This window comes from Pseudonaja textilis, unplaced genomic scaffold (assembly GCF_049901715.1).
Source record: "Pseudonaja textilis isolate UNSWEBS1 unplaced genomic scaffold, rPseTex1.2 PTEXSCF56, whole genome shotgun sequence".
NCBI lineage: Eukaryota > Metazoa > Chordata > Lepidosauria > Squamata > Elapidae > Pseudonaja > Pseudonaja textilis.
Genome location: NW_028262949.1, coordinates 19,389 through 39,729, shown reverse-complemented (window position 1 = coordinate 39,729; position 20,341 = coordinate 19,389). Strand labels below are relative to the sequence as shown.

At 45.8% G+C, this 20,341-nt stretch overlaps 2 protein-coding genes across 6 annotated transcripts; both read right to left on the bottom strand.

Annotated features, from left to right (window-relative positions):
* Positions 1-6,319: 6,319 nt before the first annotated feature.
* LOC148123610 (zinc finger protein 69 homolog B-like) lies at positions 6,320-16,545 on the bottom strand. 5 transcript variants are annotated; one of them, XM_087919220.1, is made up of 4 exons: positions 11,369-11,778; positions 10,849-10,916; positions 8,629-8,758; positions 6,320-6,579 (listed from the first exon to the last, which is right to left on the bottom strand). In XM_087919220.1, the coding sequence occupies exons 1-4, from the start codon at positions 11,565-11,567 to the stop codon at positions 6,536-6,538; spliced, it is 441 nt and encodes a 146-aa protein (XP_087775346.1). In that variant the 5' UTR covers positions 11,568-11,778; the 3' UTR covers positions 6,320-6,535. The 5 variants fall into 5 exon arrangements, 3 of the variants coding, with proteins under 3 accessions (XP_087775346.1, XP_087775347.1, XP_087775345.1); XM_087919221.1 differs by lacking the exon at positions 10,849-10,916 and having other exon boundaries at positions 6,394-6,579; positions 11,369-11,772; XM_087919219.1 differs by lacking the exons at positions 6,320-6,579; positions 8,629-8,758; positions 10,849-10,916; positions 11,369-11,778 and adding exons at positions 11,004-11,113; positions 15,470-16,122; positions 16,470-16,545.
* LOC113454171 (uncharacterized) lies at positions 13,248-15,308 on the bottom strand. The gene has a single exon (XM_087919215.1). It carries the CDS (start codon positions 15,126-15,128, stop codon positions 13,395-13,397), a length of 1,734 nt encoding a protein of 577 aa, XP_087775341.1. The 5' UTR covers positions 15,129-15,308; the 3' UTR covers positions 13,248-13,394.
* Positions 16,546-20,341: the final 3,796 nt, after the last annotated feature.

Genomic DNA, 20,341 nt, shown 5'->3' with positions numbered 1-20,341 from the left:
CGGTCTCCGGGCAGAGTCTCCACCCGATGGAGGAGTTCGTTTCGAGCACAGAGAGAAGCAGAGAAAGGGGGAGGGGGATATTTCCCATGCAAGCCCTGGAGGGGAATGAGGGCTTCCTTTTCCCCTCCCCCACCCAATCCTGGGTCAACACATACACATGTGGGAGTGCCCCTCCCCCAATCATGTGGGGTCACTGCCCTCCCAGCAAAAGGGTTGCTGGAGGGCCGGTTTCGCCCCCGGCACTGTGGGGCTTTCTGACCCACCGCAAATGGATGGTCGATTTTTGGTTCAAGAAGGGCTGTTGTTGATCTGAATGGCGGGAAAGTAAGAGGGGAAGAAGTGGAACCCATGCTCCCCAGCCACCTTCTCCATGCGAAGTGGGAGAAAGGGGAGGATCGGCCTGGCGGAGGCTCAGCAGGAGAGAAGTCGGACTCCCCAGGGCCCCATCCTGTCTCTGCTGGGAGGGGGCTGGGCCCTGCGGGCAGGTTGGGAGAAGGGGGTCCAGGAGCTGAATCAACCTTTCTGATCCTGGGCGTCGGTTATTCTCTCCCACCCCGATCTGGAAACTCGGAGCCCTTGGCAGCCTTTGCAAGCCAGGATTTCCTCTGCAGGGAAAAGAAGGAAGGAATGAAGAAAGAGAGTGGAAGGACTGGCGGGGATCCATCCTGCGGCCCCAGAAATGGTCCCAAGAAGGAAGAGGCCCCTGGAGACCCCCCAGAGTCCATGGAGCCCTTTGGAGTTGCTCTACCAGAGAGACGAAGGATGGAGACACCCCCTTTGACCAAGGAAGGTAGTGGAAAAGGCGCCTCTTCAGCCTGTTAGCTGTGGGGAGAGCTGGACTTTTATTACAAATTCTGGGGACTTCAGTAATCCCATAAACCCTCACAGCCTTTTAACCATTACAGTCTGGAAATCTCTCCCCCTCCCCAAACTATCCAAAATCCAGAGATTCTGTTTCTTGTACTCATGTTTCACTAAATCAATTGAAAACATTTTTTTCCAGTCTTTGGGAGAGATTAGTGTTCCGGTGAGTTAAGCAAAGGCAGGTTAAACTGATCCTAAATTCCAGATTGTTTGAAAAGCTTTGGGGGTCCAGAAGTGGCCTGGATCCTTTCCAGGGATGGGGGGCTGGAGGGGTCAGACTCCTCCCCTGGCCCAGCACCAGCCTCAGCAGATCAGAGCCAGATCTCCCCTGCAGCTGAAGGAGGCGGCAGAGTCCACATCTGCCCCCCAGTTGTGTATCTGGACACAGCTGGTCACACAGTCAGGCCCAAATCCAGGCAGCCTCTGTGGGGCGTCCAGCCTGACCCAAGCAGAACCTCTGGGCTGCTTTCCTGCTTCCCTTCTGCCAAATATTGTGATTTTCTCTGAGTTCTCTCTGCCACTCCCATCCCTAGTTTCTTCCTCCAACCCCCAACAGCTACAGAGGCCCTTGGGTTCCACTACTGGGCTCCTCTGAGCAGCACTGAGGAACTGGCCAGGATCCAGCAGGCAACTGGGGGGGTGGAGGTCAAACTCCCCTGGCCCATCTGCCTCAGCCAGGCCAGGCAGGTCCCCCCCTGCAGCTGAAGGGTGGCAAGTCACATCTGCCCACAGTTGTGTCTGGACTGTCTATCGGTTGGTCTCACACAAAAGTCAGCCCAGATCGAGCAGCCTCTGTCGGGTGTCAGCTCTCGCCTGGCCCAGAGGCAGAACCAGGCTCCTTTCATGCTTCCCTTCCCCCCAAATATTGCTGTGATTTTCCTTCAAGAGTTCTTTCTGCCTCCCATCCCTTCACACACACACACACACACAGAGAGAGAGAGAGAGAGCAACCTTCTTCCTGTCCCCCATCAGCCAAAGGGCGCTTTGGACCTGCTTCCCCCAGCCTGAGTTTGGGCTCCTCAGGGCGGACGAGGAACTAGCCAGGATCCAGCAGGCAACAAACCTGGATTCTCACAGGGCAGCTCAGGGACCTCTCCTCTGCCCCATGGCTGAGGTCTCAAGTCAGGGCCCTTGTTCCTCTGACCCACTGGAAGTGGCCTGAAGGGCCCTTTCCGACCCCGAGGAGACCTTGGAGGCAGAAAACAAACTGATGGAGGTTGGACAAATGTCACTCTAAGAACCCAAATTCTCCTCTTTGAACTGGTTTTCTGAAGTAGTTGTAGTAGTTTGTTAAAAGCCCTTTACTTCCTCACTGAGGTCAGCAGAGGAGTGCAGCTCCGAAGCCTTGCTCATTAAGGCACTTAGACATTATGAGGTTAAGAAAATCTTGGGACTCTTAGTTTCAGAGGTACAATATCTAATTTATTGGAAGCTATCTATTTCACAACCTTGGGTAAATAGCTGGATAGTGTGAACTGGTGGAAAAAATTCCATGAGAAAAATCACACGCATCCACCATGAATCCTGCGGTGGAGGATTCATCGCTGTATTGTATTATTGTGTTAACCTACTTTCAATCTTTGTGTATTCTATGTCATTGGGGGTTTCTTTTCAAATGAGAGACTGATCTATCAAGCCCAATTGACATATGTAGCCATTTTATTTAGCCCTATCCTGTTATGCCTCACCTGTAACCACAGGTGTGAGCAATCCTAGTCTGAAGTTCCAAAAATAAGCCAACCAGAAACAACCCAACAAGATAACTGCACGAAGTTTTCCAGTCCTCAGCAGTATTCCGTTATCTGTTGTGGCAAACCTCAAGTACTATAAATCACAATGCCCTGAGAGAATCTTCCCAAGACTCATTCTAACGAACCTTTGCTTCTGGAAATTTCTCAAAATAATCATTTTCTTTATCCCTAAAGAGGCATGTTAGTCTCATTAATCTTGAAGCAGTGCTTCTTTCCCAATTGAAAGTTGATATCTCAATCTCTGTCTATTCTCATGTCAAGCCAGGATCCCTCAACCGGCTCTCTCCATGTGACCTCTCACACATTTTCCTGATTATTTGTTTCCGGCTGCTGTATAATCAGAGAGGAGATTCGAGGAGGTCACCTCAATAAATCGAGTTCGTCTCATAGCTAAGTCCACTTCATCTAGCTCCCCTCAGAATCCTCAGCAATGCAGGCTCCGTTCCTGCCAGATCCTCTTTGCTCGAAACTCACATCTGTCAACAGAACAGATTCCAATGGAATCACAACACTATCATATTCCTTTTTTCTTTCTCTTTGCTGGGGTGGGGGTCAGGCTTGCCACATTCCTAAGAGTGGGAGGAGTGGAGATAGTGGTTGTTTGAGCTAAAGTAATTTTCCTTCTTGTGGGAAAAAGAAACTGACCAACTGAGAACATGAGGTGGAAATTGATGACACCAGGCGTCTCATTTCATTTCTTCAACACAGTGACTAAATTAGTAGATCAGCAAAACATGGACATAACATATTTAGATTTCAGCAAGGCATTCCATAAAGTAGACCACAGCGTACTTCTTATTAAGCTAAGAGAAAAAGAAGAAAAGAAAACGTGGAATAGATAGCACCACCACTAAGATGGACTGCAACTGACTTTGTGGGCAAACGTATTGCTCATAGTGGTCTGCCCATATTGGGTCTTATTTGGAGGAAGTAAGCAGTGCGCAGGGTTGCCACAAGGTTTCCGTCTTGGGCCCAGTACTCTTCAATATCCTTCATTAACAACTTAGAGTGAGGGAATCGAAGGGGAACTTATCAGAATTTGCAGATGATTTTTTTCTTTTCTTTCTCTGCTTTGGGTAAGGCAGGGCTGGAAAGTAATTTTTATGAGTTACATGCAAACATGTAGTCATTGCTGGAGAAATACAAGGGCTTTGAATCAGCTAGGCTGAGCTTGGCAATTTGCCTGGAACATTATCTTTAAGGGTGGTTCAGTTCCCAGGTTGGCAGTTTACTAGAACAATTTTCTTTGAAGATGGCTCGGTTCCAATTTCAACAAAGAATCAAAATTCAAATTAGATGCATTCTGTATGCTCTTAATCCATATTTGATTAAAGCAGAAATTATTACTAAATTTGACCCCAATCAGGAGGGTTTACAACAAGAGCGTGAAAATGCATAACTATTACCAGCCCAACAAAGTAAAATCAAAAAGGTATACAATGGACTTTGCAAATAACTTTTCTTCTAATTTTTGATAAATACAGTAAAGTGTAAATGGTAGAGATGTGTAAATCTAAGTTTTAATTTTATTTTCAGAATAATTTATCTCTTCAATGTCCTTTGGCCTGTCTAAACTGTGTATTGTTTATTGTAAAAGATCCTTGGCTTGTTTGCTAATGACTTCTTCCTTTCCTGTCCTTACAAGGATCGTCATGATGATACTTCTGCTAGCTCAACTTTCAACACTTTTTCTCAACAGCTTTTGATTTAATCTCTCTTGCATTATGTGTGTTAACTTCTTTTACCTTCCAGTATTTATATGTGCACCCAGGATTGTCCCCTAATCTTATGGCCTTACTTTTTAACTTTGCAATAGCCACTACAAGACCGAAGATGTTTAACCTGCTTTTTGTTTTCATATTCCATTTGATCAAACAAACAGATTGTTTCCTTTCATCAACTTTGACAAATGGATATGCACCACTCAGGGCAATGCCCTCTTTTTACAACATTGATATTCTCTGCTTTTTTTGCAATTTTGTACAGCCTGGAATAACAAGTTCATCAATGCTCATCGAAGTCATTTTAAGGCCTGTCTCCACAAATAAATGGCAAAAAGGAGGGAAAGGGTCTCTGAAAAAGTTTAACTACTCTGAACTGCTCAGCTTTGGAAGACACTTCTTTTCACTTTGCTCATGTTTGGCTACCAGTGGCAAGGATGTGTTTTTACATGTGTTCAAGAAACTTTTGAAATTATATTCCTATTAATTTTAGTGGAAGCACAATGCAGTGCTTCAGCTGGCTTGATTTCTGTTTTACTTTCAAAACAACAAATTCATCACTTGAATTGGTCTCAATGTAACGGAGATCACGCTAGATTGCACCTCCGTTACTCTGAAACAATCTTACTTAATAAAGCAGAATATGTAGTGCTTTGTCTATATGGGTGTGCCAGCAATTGCTGCTCGCACTCACCTTAATATTAACTTTGTTGTATGTAATTTAGCAAAAACAATGTTACTTCTTCATCTATCTCAACAATCAGCCATGAGATGCAAGGTTATTCTACAAAATCTATATTGTTTTAATTTGTTTGATGGGTCATGAACCATCCAGCACCAGCTTAATATTTTACACAATTTGGCCTCAGATTTGAAAAATGGATAATTTAGGATCTTGGTGGGAAAGCTTTTGGGCTTGATTGCCCAGAGGCTTAATGGGAAAATTTTTACACTATGTAGTCATTATTTGTACTTTATTAGTGGGTGCTGCTTTGTTCAATGTTTCTCTTTTCTTTGCAACATATGTATCACAGCTTTTCACCCTAAAACCTCTCCTATATTGCCTCAGGGTCAAGTATATGCCCTGTATGAACAACTGCAAAGTGTGCTCTTCTACTGATTATTATAAGTCCCTTACCAACCTCTCTTATGAATATTCATTGTCTAAACAAAATAAAAAAGAGTGAAATGTAGCAGCTCCGATCCTATAGAAGGTGCTAGATGCTAGCAGCAAACTGCAGTGTCTAACACAGGGGCCTCTTTGCATGATCTCCTTCTCTATCTTGGGTTGGAAAATCCCGGACTTTCCAGACTTATAGATGCTCTCATTTTATTAACATCACCACTAATATTAAGGATTGGTTGGGAGGTTGAACCAATGTGGTTGGGGGTTTCACCCATGTGGAATCTATTCTCCAATCCAAATGCTGTATCTATGCCACTCTTCCTTGCTTATAAAAATGGTATAAAAGAATAATCACTGCCCAGGCAGTCAGATATCTTGGCACCCTGCACAATGATTGGTCTTTGAAACCCATCAAAAACTCTTCCACATTCCATGCATTTATATGGCTTCTCCCATGTGGATCATCTTATGCGAAATAAGCAAAGATCTTTCTCCTGTGTGGATATTTTTGTGGCTTCTAAGACCACTGCTCCAAGCAAAAGTCTTTCCACATTCCATGCATTTATACAGCTTCTCTCCTGTGTGGAGCTTTTGTGGTTTCTAAGTTCACTCCTCTGAGTAAACGTCTTTCCACACTCCATGCATTTATATGGCTTCTCCCCTGTGTGATCCTTTCATGGAAAGTAAGTTCCATGATTCTTCTAAAACATTTTCCACATTCCAAACATTTATAAGGCTTCTCTTTGTGTCAATCATTTTTTAGATGTAAGGAAGTTATTCCCAAGAGAAAGAATTAATCTCCCATTGGAACTTTGTCCATTTTGTTTTCTTATAGCATCTTCTTTTTGTTTTGGGTTAAATAGTGTTCATTTACTTGTACTTTACTTTTGAATAGGTTCAAACATTTTCCAGTATATTTTTCCTTATTTTCCTTCTTGGGCAAGAAAGTCTTGCATCAGAGCATCACTGGAAGATGAGCTTTCCTGATTCCAATTCTTTGACTGGTTTCTCTAGTGGCTTTCAAATTCCATTCGAATTCCAAACTTCTCCGTTCCATCTTTAGCATTGATCACTTAGAACAGTTCACAGGAATCTTGATTTTCCTGCCCATTATTACCTTCAAAGCAAAAGGGAAATGAAAATGATAACAAGGTTAGAGAAAAGATCAAAGTGTAGAAAGTCAAGTGAATTTCCTTCTGAATTTCTCTGAAATTCCTTTGGGCTGTATGTTTGCATGCCCACAGTGGTGTGATATCGACATTATGGTTTCTATATTCATGAGTCATGAAAGCTTTGAAAATATCTAGAAAACATCTCTTTCTTTACAATTATGTATATACAGTATATGCAATTCTCACTCAGAATCAGTTTTGAGTTAAGGAACAGAATTGCTTGATTCCCTCTTCTTTGTGGCAGCCCCAGAGATAATGGAAAACTGTTATCATGTCTCCCCAGTCCTTCTTTTCATTAAACTAGACATACCCAATTCCAGCAACCATTCCCTATAGGTTTTAGTCTCTAGTCCCTTAATCATCTTTGTTGATCTTCTCTTTCTAGAGTCTCAACATCTTTTTTACAATCGTGGCAACCAAAACTGGATGCAGTGTTCCAAGTGTGGCCTTACTAAGGCACTATCAAGAGATATTAACGCTTCACGTGATCTTGATTCTATCCCTCTTTTTATGCAACGTAGAAATGTGTCGACTTTTTTGGCAGCTGCTGCACATGGCTGGCTCATAATTAAAAGGTTGTCCATTAGGACTCCAAGATCCCTCTTACAGTTACTACTGTTGAGCAAGGTACCACATATAATGTACCTGTGCATTTTGGGGGGCATAAATGTAGAACCTTATTTTTTTACCATTGAATTTCATAATAATCAGGGGAAACATCCACGGAGGAATTAGGAGAAAACTTAAGATTTATTGGGCCATTGCAGTATTTTAGGCCTATGTTCTTTTAAGAACTGAGGACTGCACCAGATCCAGGGCAAAAGTCTTTGAAAACAAAGAGGCCTTTCCTCTCTTTTGCCCTGGATCTGCTGTAGGCCTTGTTTAGCAGTGAACAGAGGCCTAAAGCACTGAAGTGCGAGATCACGTGAGATCAATAGTGCTAGATTTCCCACTACTGATCACGTGTATCTCTCACTACTCTTCTTTCTGAAAATGCACTGAAGTAGGTAAGGGAACTGATGGCTCATTACATTGTCGCAAGGTACCATATTTTTCAGCCTATAAGACACACCTAGCTTTAGAGAAGCAAAACAAGAAAATAGAAGTTTTTGGCCTCCGCGTATCTCATTTTTGCCCTCCCCGGCATCCAGAAGCACTCTCCATGCCAAAAACAGGCCCATATCTGGCTTCTCAAACTCTCTGTGTGTCCCCTTCTCAGCCTCCCTGATGCCGGGAAGGGCAAAAATGGGACACACTGAGGCCTCTGGAGACCAAAAGTGGACCTGTTTTTGCCCTGTAGTGTACTTCTGGATGCCAAGGCGGGCAATAATGGGATGTACTGAGGGTTTGGGAGGCCAAAAACAGGCTCATATTCCCTCTATAAGATGAACAGACCCTTCCACCCGCTTTCTTGGAGGAGAAAATGCATTTTATAGTAAAAGTATAGTATAGAAAAATATGGTAAGTCTCTGTGAGATGGGCTGGGGGAATAGGTAGAGCGAATATTGTGGCACCTCTGCTGTCATTCGAAAGTATGAATGACAACTGTGGTGCTGCAACACTCATAATTTCGGGACTGGGTCTCAATACTTAGGGGAGAAATGGTTGTAACTTGGAACAGTTGGTAAGTGAACTGTAGTAACTTGAGGATTACCTGTCCCCTAGGATGCTCTGAGTCATATTGCATGAGGCCTTTGTTCTTGAACTGGCTTGGGAGAGTGATCTTCCATGGGCTGAGCATGAAAGTTCTGTTCTCACACAATTTGGGGAGATTTCAGAGGACAAATGACAACACAATCCTCTCACAGGACCTCCAGAGAACACATAAAAATACAACTCATTCTTTTCAGCCTCCACAGATAAGTTCAAATAGAAATAGAAAAATACAGATAAGAAATGGCACAGAAAGCATCTAAGCAAAGAGACATTTTAACAACAACAAAAAAAGACTAACTATAATCTCTCTTCTTGATTGGGGACTAGGAAACTCTTACCCAGAGAGACCACGTTCCTATGGTTTTCAAGCATGACTTCCGAATGCAGCGCTTTCTGGTCAGGATCCAGCTGAGACCATTCCTCCTCAGAGAAATACACAGCCACCTCCTCGAAGGACACCAGACCCTCCTGGACACGGAAAAAAGAAGAGAACAGGAGGATTCACAAGATCTTTTAATGTTCATCATTGATTTAGACAAGAGGGTAGAAGGGGAACTCATCAAATTTGCAGACAAGACCAAGTTGACAGGAATGCCAACACACCAGAAGATAAGCTCGAGATATAGAAGGATCGACAGATTGCACCCCATCTAATAAAACGAAATAAACAATGAGAAATGTTCTACATTTAGGAAAGAAAAACCAAATGCAATGGCATAGAATAGGTGATACCTGGCTAGTAGACCTAGTAGACAACCACTTAAACCTGAGTCAGCACTATGCTACAGATGCCCCCCAAAAAACCCCAACAGAATCATAGGATGCATTAAGAGGAATAGCATCAAGATGACATGAAGTGTTAGTAACATTTTATAAGGCCTTGGTAAGACCACACTTGGAACATTGCCTCATTTTGGTTGCCAGATGTAAAAAAGATCTTGAGACTCTGGAAAGTGTGCATAGAAGAGCAATAAAAGTTATTAGTGGACTGGAGGGTAAAGCGTATAAAGAACGGTTGCTGGAATTGGGTATCTCTAGTTTCATGAAAAGAAGGACTAGGGGAGACATGATAGCAGTGTTCCAAGAAGCAATGGATGGAAACTCTTCAAGGAGAGAACCAACCTACAAGTAAAGAGAAATTTCCAGACATTGAGAACAATTAATCAGTGGAATGACTTGCCTCCAAAAATTGTGGTTGCTCCAACACTGGAGGTGTTTATGAAGAAACTGGACAGCCATTTATCTGAAATGTTACAGGGCTTTCTGTCTGAGCAAGGGGCTGGACTAGAAGACCTCCAAGATCCCTAATGTTATTCTGTTACATTGTTCCCAAATTCCCAAAGCAGGGATATGCACTGTTAAATGGCTGCGTGTCAAACAAGTCCTAATTTTAGGTGAGAAAATGGCAAATCTGAAAATTGCTTTCACTGAAGAAATATTTGGGGAAGTTTTATCAAGTTCATTGATTCTGCAAAACGATCAATGCCATTCAGTAAAGTAATCCCACTTCTGGATCAACTGATCTATTGCTCTGTCTCTCATTGATTCATCTAGTAGTCTGAACCATTGGCTGAAAGGAAAAAAAGAAAGAAGAGAAAATTCACTGGGAAAGTCATTTCTCAGCCTTTGCCAAACAGGAATGTTTGATCTCCTAACTGCGGAGCAAATCAGAGGATTGGAAACAGTGGTGGTATTCAAATAAAGTTGCCACCAGTTTGGTGGGCGTGGCTTGGTGGCCGCACTTTGCATGCATGCACACACTTTGCATGCATGCACATGCCAAAAATGCACTTTGCGCAGGTGCAGAGGCGTTCTAACTTCCCTCCTGCAAGCCTGCACGATGGTGATAGCTGCAGCTGCCGTGCAGGACTATTCTGTGCTGCGCAAAGCAGCTGCGCTTTGAATTCTGGCCATAAAAATGAGTATGGGAGCCGGGGTGGCTAGGTGGGCCAACCACAGAGCAGCGAAGTGAAACGGTTTGGTCTTCACTGCTCATTGTCGCTACTGGTTCTCCAGAATCGGGCAGAACCGGTCAAATACCACCATTGATTGGAAATTATTTTGTAGCGAAAAGTATCATAATTACATTCTCAACACGGCCACTCCCTTTGGATTTTAATAGTCTGCTTTGCTTTCTAATACAATTTATTTATTTTTGAACTACGGGTTATATATAAGGCTTTTTAGAAATGGTAATGTGGCAATGTGAGTTTTTCTTTTTTCATTAGCCTTGCACAATTCTGAGTCAAAGAATTACCACCACCCCCAAAAAAGGGTCTCTAGCAGTTCCTACCACTGTGATACATTTATTCCGATTTCTTGAAGGACCTTTAAAAATTGGTTCTTGTAAATTGAAAGTTGGAGGAGAACTTAGCAGAACAAGATAACCAGAGGAAGCAATGCTGGCTGACAGCAACTTGAACCTGCTATTCTGCTCTGCATGTTGTGGAAGAACCCAAAAATAATCCAGGCAAAACGGGGGCGGGGGGAAGCCCTCTGTACACCCGCATCACTTCCTGAAGGGAGAATACAAATCTAATATGTTTTCCCTTTCTTACTTGATCTGAAGGTTCAACTGCTGTTTGATCTCCGCCATAAAAACCAGAAAGCTTCATTCTTTGTATCTCTGAAAGGAATAAATCATTTCCAAATGAATAATTAACAAAATAGGAAGAGGTATTCTATAGGAGAGAAGACAGAGCAAAGGGAAGACGGATGGGGAATCAGAGGATCTTCCCAGGGGATCCCCCTGAAAAATAGCTCCGGAGGGGGATTTGGTGGGTCCTTCTTTCCCTCAGGATCTCTGATCTCCACAGTACAGCCCTTCAAATAGGAGGAAGAAAGAAGCAGAAATAATGTACCTCACACGACACAAAGTAGATTCTTGTATTCAGAACACAACCTCAAAGCCTCCAATATCCATCAGTGTGGCTGAGTGAGAAAACAATGGAACGATGTCCTACAAGAATTGGAGAACCGCCACATATTATGAACGTGGGAGAAGTTTGGGAAGGAGGGGTGAAGCATTCAAACACTCTCTCTAGTTATTCCCTTAACGAGCTCCCTAAAGTCTCCCACCTGCTGCTGGAGTTGCTCCTTCTGCTCCTCCGCCTGGCTCAGGAGGAAGCCTTCCGCCAGGGCCACCGCCTGGGAGCTGGTCTCTGCTCCACACTCCCGTACCCAGCCCTCCATCTCTGGGGGCAGGAGAGCCAGGAGCCGCTCCAGAACCACCAGGTCCAGCATCTGGGCTTTGCTGTGCTTTCCTGGGCTCAGCCATCACCTGCACAAGTCATGGAGTCAGCTGCAAAGTCCTTGGGGACCCTCAGCCTCCTGGTATCTGATGGAGGTCCAGGGCGGAACTTCTGAAGGGAGGATGGTTCCCTCCTGCAGGACCTTCTGCCTGTTTCTGGTCCAGCTCTCCCCACAGCTCCCAGGCTGAAGAGTCGTGAGGCCTTTTCTGCTCCCCTGCTTGTCCAAAAGGTGTGTGTGTGTCTCCATCCTTCCTCTCTGGCAGAGCAGCTCCAAAGGGCTCCAGGGGGCTCTCGAGGGGCTTCATCCTTTCCGGTACAATTTCTGGGGTTGCAGGATGGATCCCTGTCGGTTCTCCCGCTCTCTTCCTTCCTTCCTCCATGTTAGGAATGTAAGTCACCTAACAGTTGGGTTGGAAAAATATATAAACCAGGATAGACATTTTAATACTGTCTCTTTAAGGAAATGCTAAAATTGTAATTGGGCGTGGTTCCTCAAATGGCCATAAGATGGAGCCAGAAACCTGGGTTGTTCCTGTCCTGTTGCTGAGAATGTTGCTGCTCCTTATTGACTGTTACTGATCATCGTTATTTGGGGGTTTGATGTAAGTCTGTTGCTGAACTGTTTTTAATACTGGACTTTGATATTTGGATTGATATCTTGTTTGTATCTGCTATGGATTTGTATATATAACCACTGGTCAATTTTAAATCCCTGTTCCTGTAAGTCCTGTCGAGTTCTTAATTTTCCTAAAGGGTCTAATAAATCTTTATATTTAGTCATTTTTGTTATATCCAAATTGTTGGGATGAACCATTGCCTCCATTGTTGAAAGCCAAATCAGAATTTTTAAATAATGTTTTTTGCATATTTTTTTCCAATTAGTTAATAGTGAATCTCTAATAAGATGTCTATGAAAATACGACTGTTTAGTTTTCCCACATCCCATAGAAATGCGTGCCATCCTCTCTGAAGGTCGTGCCCTTCCAAGACTAAAGTTCTTTTATTCAGTAAATTGACCCAGTCTTTTAACCATAAGTTGGCTGCCCAATAATATAATTCCCAGATTGGAAGCGCTAGCCCACCTCTACTTTTTGCATCTTGTAAGGCCTTAATACTGATTCTAGCTTTTTTCCCTTGCCAAATAAATTTAAGAGTTACCTTATTTATATCTTCAAAAAAATTTTTTCGTAATTTTATTGGGATTGTCTGGAATAAGTAAAGGAGTTTTGGTAAGATGTTCATTTTGATCGTGGCAATCCTGCCCAGTAGAGAAAGCTGCAACTTATTCCAAGATTCTAGATCTTTCTTAATTTGCTATAACAGTTTATCATAATTATTCTCTTTGAGCGATTTACTATGTGGTGTTAACCATATGCCTAAATATTTGACCTTTTTTGTTGCCTGTATCCCCATGGTTTTTTCTAATTCTTTCCTCTGGTTCTCTGTTAGATTTTTAGTCAGGAATTTCGTCTTGTTTCTGTTAATCTTTAATCCTGCTACTGAGCCATATTGTTCTAGTTTTTATTAGGTTATGTCCTTTTTCCATGGGTTCCTCTAGGAAAAAAACCATATCGTCTGCAAACGCCTGTAGTTTATATTCCTCTTATATTCCTCTGGTCATCATTTGGGGCATAGATTGCTACAAGTAAAAATGTGATGTGGTTTATCCAAACTTGTATAACCAGAATTCTTCCTTCGGGATCCAACCAGATTAATTCTGCCTTTACAACATGTTTCTAATTTTTAACCCTCTTTGTATTTAATTCCTACATAACAATAATATTCCTTCACCTAATTTCTAATGGGAAATAACATTTTATCTATGAGCAAATGTCTTTCCACATTCCGTACATTTATATGGCTTCTTTCATGTGGATCATCGTATGGGAAATAAGTGTATATCTACGATCAAAGGAATTTCCATAGTCCGTACATTTAAATGGTTTCTCTCCTGCGTGGATCTTTTTATGCCTTTTAAGATCACTGCCACGCGTAAACGTCTTTTCACACTCCATGCATTTATATGGTTTCTCTCCTGAGTGGAGCTTTTTGTGGCTTCTAAGGCCACTACTATGAACAAAGGTCTTTCCACACTCCATGCATTTAAATGGTTCCTCTCCTGTGTGGAGCTTTTTATGGTCTGTAAGTCCACTGCCATGGGTAAATGTCTTTCCACATTCCAAGCATTTAAATGGCTTCTCCCCTGTGTGGATCCTCTTATGGGAAATAAGATAAGCTCTTCGAGCAAAGGTCTTTCCACACTCCATGCATTTATACGGCTTCTCCCCTGTGTGGATCATCTTATGGGAAATAAGATAAGCTATTCGAGCAAAGGTCTTTCCACACTCCATGCATTTATATGGTTTCTTCCCTGTGTGGATCATTTTATGGATTCTAAGGCTCCTGCTCCAAGCAAAGGTCTTTCCACACTCCAAGCATTTAAATGGCTTCTCCCCCGTGTGGATCCTTTTATGGGAAATAAGATTACCTCTTTGAGCAAAGGTCTTTCCACACTCCATGCATTTATATGGTTTCTCTCCTGAGTGGATCCTTTCATGGGAAATAAACTGATCTCTTCGAGCAAAGGTTTTTCCACACTCCATGCATTTAAATGGTTTCTCCCCTGTGTGGATCATGTTATGGGAAGTAAGTGTAGTGCTATGAGCAAAGGTCTTTCCACACTCCATGCATTTATATGGCTTCTCCCCTGTGTGGAGCTTTCTGTGGCTTCTAAGTCCACTGCGACGAGAAAATCTCTTTCCACACTCCATGCATTTATATGGTTCCTCTCCTGTGTGGAGCTTTTTATGGTCTCTAAGTCCACTGCCATGGGTAAATGTCTTTCCACATTCCAAGCATTTAAATGGCTTCTCGCCTGTGTGGATAATCTTATGGGAAATAAGATAAGCTCTTCGAGCAAAGGTCTTTCCACACTCTAAGCATTTAAAAGGCTTCTCCTCTGAGTGGGTCATCTTATGGGAAGCAAGATTACCCCTTTGAGCATAGGTTTTTCCACACTCCATGCATTTAAACGGCTTCTCCCCTGTGTGGATCATCTTATGGGAAATAAGATAAGCTCTTCGAGCAAAGGTCTTTCCACACTCCGTGCATTTAAATGGTTTCTCTCCTCTGTGGACCCTTTTATGGATAGTAAGTCCACTGCCATCAGTAAACGTCATTCCACACTCCATGCATTTATATGGTTTCTTCTTTGTGTGGATCCTTTTATGGATAGTAAGTTGAATGCTTGTTGTAAAATATTTTCCACATTCCAAACATTTATAAGGCTTCTCTTTTGTGTCAATCGCTTTTTGAGATATAAGAAAGTTATTCCCAAGAGGAAGAATGAATGTCCCATTGTAATTTTGTCTGTTGTGTCTTCTTATAGCATCTTCTCTTTTGTTTTGGGTTAAATAGTGTTCATTTACTTGTACTTCCGCTTTGATTAGCTTCATACTTTTTCCAGTATATTTTTTCCTTATTTTCCCTTCTTGGGCAAGAAAGTCTTGCATCGGAGCATCACTGGAAGATGAGCCTTCCTGATTCCAATTCTTTGACTGGTTTCTCTCGTGGCTTTCAAATTCCATTCGAATTCCAAACTTCTCCGTTCCATCTTTAGCATTGATCACTTGGAACAGTTCACAGGAATCTTGATTTTCCTGCCCATTATTACCTTCAAAGCAAAAGGGAAATGAAAATGATAACAAGGTTAGAGAAAAAGATTAAAGTGTAGAAAGTCAAGTAAATTTCCTTCTGAATTTCTCAGAAATTCCATTAGGTTGTATGTTTTTGCATGCCTACAGTGGTGTGATGTCCTACCAGAACTGGAGAATTACCACGTATTATGAACGTGGGAGAAGTTTGGGAAGGAGAGTGAAGCATTCAAGCACTCTATTTATTCCCCTCCAAACTCCCTAAAGTTTCCCACCTGCCACTGGAGCTGTTCCTCTGCTCCTCTGCCTGGCTCAGGAGGAAGCCTTCCGCCAGGGCCACCGCCTGGGAGCTGGTCTCTGCTCCACACTCCCGCACCCAGCCCTCCATCTCTGGGGGCAGGAGAGCCAGGAGCCGCTCCAGAACCACCAGGTCCAGCATCTGGGCTTTGCTGTGCTTTCCTGGTCTCAGCCATCGCCTGCACAAGTTATGGAGTCGGCTGCAAAGTCCTCGGGGACCCTGAGCCTCCCAGCATCGGATGGAAGTCCAGGGCTGAACTTCTGAAGGGAGGAGGGTTCCCCCCTGCAGGACCTTCTGCCTGTTTCTGGTCCAGCTCTCCCCACAGCTCCCAGGCTGAAGAGCCGCGGGTCCTTTTCTGCTCTCTTCCTTGGCCAAAAGAGGGGGTGTCTCCATCGTTCCTCTCTCCAGCAGAGCAACTCCAAAGGGCTCCAGAGACTCGGGGTGTGTTTGTGTGTCTCCAGGGGCCTCTTCCTTCACGGGACCATTTCTGGGGCCACAAGACGGATCCCTCCCAGTCCTTTCTTCCTTCCTTTCCCTGTCTAGGAAATCTTTTTTTTTCTTCTTTCCTTCCTTCCCCCGCAGAGAAAATCCTGGCTTGCAAAGGCTTCCGAGGGCTTCGAGGTTCCGAATCTGGGAGGGAGAGCAAAACCGACGCCCAGGATCAGAAAGGAGAATTCAGCCCCTGGATCCCCTTCCCCCAATCTGCCCGCAGCCTCAAGCGGCTCCTCCCAGCACAGGGTTCAGGGTCCCCCGAGCAGGGCCGGGAAGGAGGCAGCTGGAGAGGCCGGCACCCCCACCCCGTTTCTCTTCCTTTCCGGAGACAGGATCGTCCGGTGCGAATCCTGCCTCCTCTTCCTCCTCCTCATCGGCCGGCTATTCTCCTCTCCTGCTGGGCCTGCGCCAGGCCCGCCATCCCCTCGTAAGGAGAGGACGGCTGGGGAGCATGGGACCCGCGAAGAGCGCCCCCCACCATTCACCCGAGGAATGTCCCGCCTCCAGACTCTCCCGCAGCCTCTCCTAATGGGCTCTAGGGGTTAAGGAGAAAGAGAGCTACGTCCTAGAGAGGTAAGGCTCCGTGATGTCACTTCCTTCTCTGCCGCCTCTGCCCTCCAGTGGCCCAATGGGGAAGCTCTTGGAGTTCCCTTCCCTCGGCGGAGGGAGCCCCCTAGTGGATCTGGAGCAAAGTGCCAGGATGGTAGAAAGGACGAGAAAGAGGAGCGCGTGGGAGGGGGAAGGGATGGTGGGCTTGGGAGTAGGGGGAAAGGCCCTCTCCATGGCTCCCTGTCAGACAAAGGCTTCAACGTCTCTGCTTGTTTTTCCCCTTTTATGTGAACCCAAATGTCTTGAAGGAGGTTTTCGTCTTTCTTCTGAAGCGTTTTAGAGGTTTTGGTTATTTCTTATCTAGAAAGTGCAACTCCACCTCCGCCTCTTTCATTAGGTCCGCTTCTATCTTTATTTAGAGGAGATAAATTTTCCTTGCAGAAATGCCTGAGATATTGGAAGATACACCCATGTCTCCCCTCTTCCTTCTTTTCCTCAGACCAGAAACACCCAATTCCAGCAACCGTTTTTTAAAATATCTTTTAGCTTCCATCTTAGTTGCTCTTCTCTGCACTCTTTCTAGAGTCTCAAGACCTTATTTCTTTATTATGCAAAACACAATAGAAATAGGAAATTAAGGGAAGGAGAAAGAGGGGAAAAGAAATTCTGAGGTACAAAAGGGGGAAAATGATGTTGACTTCTTTTTAGCCCAGTGCAAGATTAAAAAAAAAAAAACCATGCCAGCCTAACAATTCAATCTAATGGACAAAAGCGAAGTCATTTGGGGTCTTTTTCTTTTGAGCATTTTAAATGTGAAAACATCCCATTTAATGGCTGGAGACACCCCATTGTGGCCGAGTGAGGGGCGGGCTCCCGCCGGAGGGGATCTGCACTCTGATTGGTTGCTGCGGGTGGAAAGGGGGTGTTTCCCTTTTTCCGCGCCTTTTTCTTCTCTGGGCTGCTGGAGATTTACCTCAGGGTGTTCCTGACGCGCCTTTCAAGGAAGCGAATCGCCTTTTTCTTCTCCGAAGCAAAGCGGCGCCTTTCCCTGATTTAGCTGAGGGGTTTCCGGGGCTTCCCTTTGGATTTGAGGGTGTGTCTGTGGGTGACCCCCAACTTCTCCTCACCGGCTGCGGGGCTGCCCCTTCCCCCCTTATCATCCAGCGCGGCAGCTCTTCCCACGGCACAATCTTCACATTTAATGAACAGGTATTTGCGTATGTCAGAGGGAAAACGTCTGGGGTGGGGGGGTAGCGTTTTTGTTTGACTTTGGAGATGGAAGGGGCCAGAACGAGCGGCAGCACCAATGGGGAATTCTCCCTGCTTGAGCGTCAGCGGTCTCCGGGCAGAGTCCTTTGTGACTTCAGCTGAAGGAGGAGGGAGAGTTCGGCGCAGGGAGCGAAAATGGGAGGGGGACCCTTTCAGTCTTGGGGGGAGCTGCAGCTCAAGGGGGGTTAAGGGCAGGCCTGAGGGGACCCTCCCCTTTCTTTCCTCTGTTCACGATTCTCAGCTAGACTTTCCTCTGTGTGCATGGAGGGGTGGACTTGAGGTCCGTTCAGGTCCCCAAACTCTCCCGGTCAGGAAGGGAATCTTTCTTTGGTCAGTTTCCTTGCCTTCTGGAGTTTTGGAGATAGGCCTCCCTCTTCCTTTCCCGCCATTAGATCAACAACAGCCCTTCTTGAACCGACCTTCCAATTGCGGTGGATCAGAAAACCCCACAGCGCTGGGGATGAAACCAGCCCTAGGTCAGCCCCTTTGCCAGGAAGGGAGCCAATGGCAGAAGATTCTGGGGGAGGTGGGCTGGGAGGGCAGTGTGGTCCCCACGTGATTGGGGAGGGGCACTCGCACCGGGTGTGTTTGTGTGTGTTGGCTGTGAGGCTGCGCCTCCCCTTCTCATCCACTGCAGCCCATTCCACAACGGATTGTGTGAGGGAGGGCAAAAGGAAGCCCACACTCCCCTCCAGGGCTTGCATGGGAAATATCCCCCTCCCCTTTCTCTGCTTCTCTCTGTGCTTGGAACGATCTCCTCCATCGGGTGGAGACTCCTCCCGGAGAACGATAACGCTTCAGAAGGGAGGATTCTCATTGGTCCTCCTGCTCTTTCTGGACGTTCCAGGAAAACATTCTCCCCCTCCCCACAATCCAGACCTTTGGTAAGGAGGGGGGAGCTGGGAGGGGCCGTCAAGGCTCCTGGGGGAAAAAGGGCTGAGAGACCCGGGAATGGGGTCAAGGGCCAGAGGGACAGGAGCCTCAGAAGCCTCGATCCCTGTGTGGTCTCTGCTCCTTCCCTCACCTCATTTCGCCCAGGGGGAGGAAGACAGACCGCTGCTTTCCCTGTGACCGTGGAGGGGAGGGGGAGTCATGGGAAGGTGGCCGAATGAGATAAGAGGCAGTCGGACCCCCATCACTCCTCACACCGGTGACTGAGGTGGGACCTTCCGCCTTAGACCCAGATCCAGAGCCCCCAAAGCTGGTTGCCTGGAAAGAGGAAGGAGGTGGAAAGCGAAAGAGGGAAACTGAGGCAGGTTCACTCCTGAAGCCACAAACGCCACCAAAAGTAGAAGAAAAATAGAATTTTTACAGCTTCACAAACTACCTCCCCCCACCCAGGCCTTGACAGTCAGGCAGGATTTTAGCCTCGGTCCCTTCTGATTTTTGGGAGGAGAGAGGACTCCCCCTCCCCATAATCTCCGATCAGGACCTGGGAGGGGGAGCCACCGGGGCAGGGGAACTGATGAATGGGGGGACTTCTGAGTTTCCCCCTTCAATTGCCCCCCCCAGATCTACCCCTATTGTGAAGGGCTGGAGACCCTCCCTTTGAGGTGGTCTTTGGGGAGCTGTTTTGGGGGGGAGAATAGGGAGCCCCAAATCCTAGAAGGGCCGAAGATTAGGGAGAGGGGAAAAGTTGAGGGTAACCAGAGAAAATGGGGGTTGAGGGACGGGAGGGGATGGGAGACCCCAGAAGGATCTGTTTGGATGTCCCCATTGTTCCCCTTCCCCATCTCACCTCCCAAAAGAAGAGAGAGTGATGGACGCATAAGATACTTGTCTTTATGTATGTTACATTTTTCATGGAGCCCATCTTGGCTGAAATGGTCTGAAGAGATTCCTGTCTTAGGAGGAGGTTGGACTAGATGACCTCCATGGTCCTTTCCGTCGTTCTGTTCTATGATGTCTCCCCTACAAGGGGGCTCTGGGCAGCTTAGAAGTTAAAATTGAAAACTTTATTAAAATCTTCTTATATAATATATTTAAATATATATTATATATACACACACACACACATATATAGTCCTCTCCGCCTCCCAGCGGTTTCGAGAAAGGGGCCCCAGTCGGTCCCCCTGGGAGGGAAAAAGAGACCATCCGGCGAAACCTCCGAGGGGATCCAGCCTGGAGGGACATCCAGGGAGGCAGTCGGACTCCCCGTTTCTCCATGGCGGCCCAAGGGCTCCTCCTACCTCGGGCGGTGGGCACAGAGAAGTGGTGGCTCCGTCCTGGGAGTCACAGCCCTGCGAGTCTCCCTGAGGCAAAAGGCCCAGAATCTCCTCCTCCTCCTCCCTCGGCTTCCTCGCCCCCTTCCCCTCCTCCGCGCTGGAGCCTCCTGGCCTCCCTCCCTCCTTCCCCCATGGAGCCTCTCCGGGGGCTCCTCTTCAAAGGCCGGGGTCCCTGCCCTTCCTCTGGGAGGCCGAGGGAGGGAGAGCCCAAGCAGGGCGGCTGTGCGGAGGGAGCGGGAGGGAGGCGGTGGAAGGAGGGACATGAGCTGGGCGTCCAACCGAGGCTCCCGGTCCTTGTCTTCCCACAGCCCGGC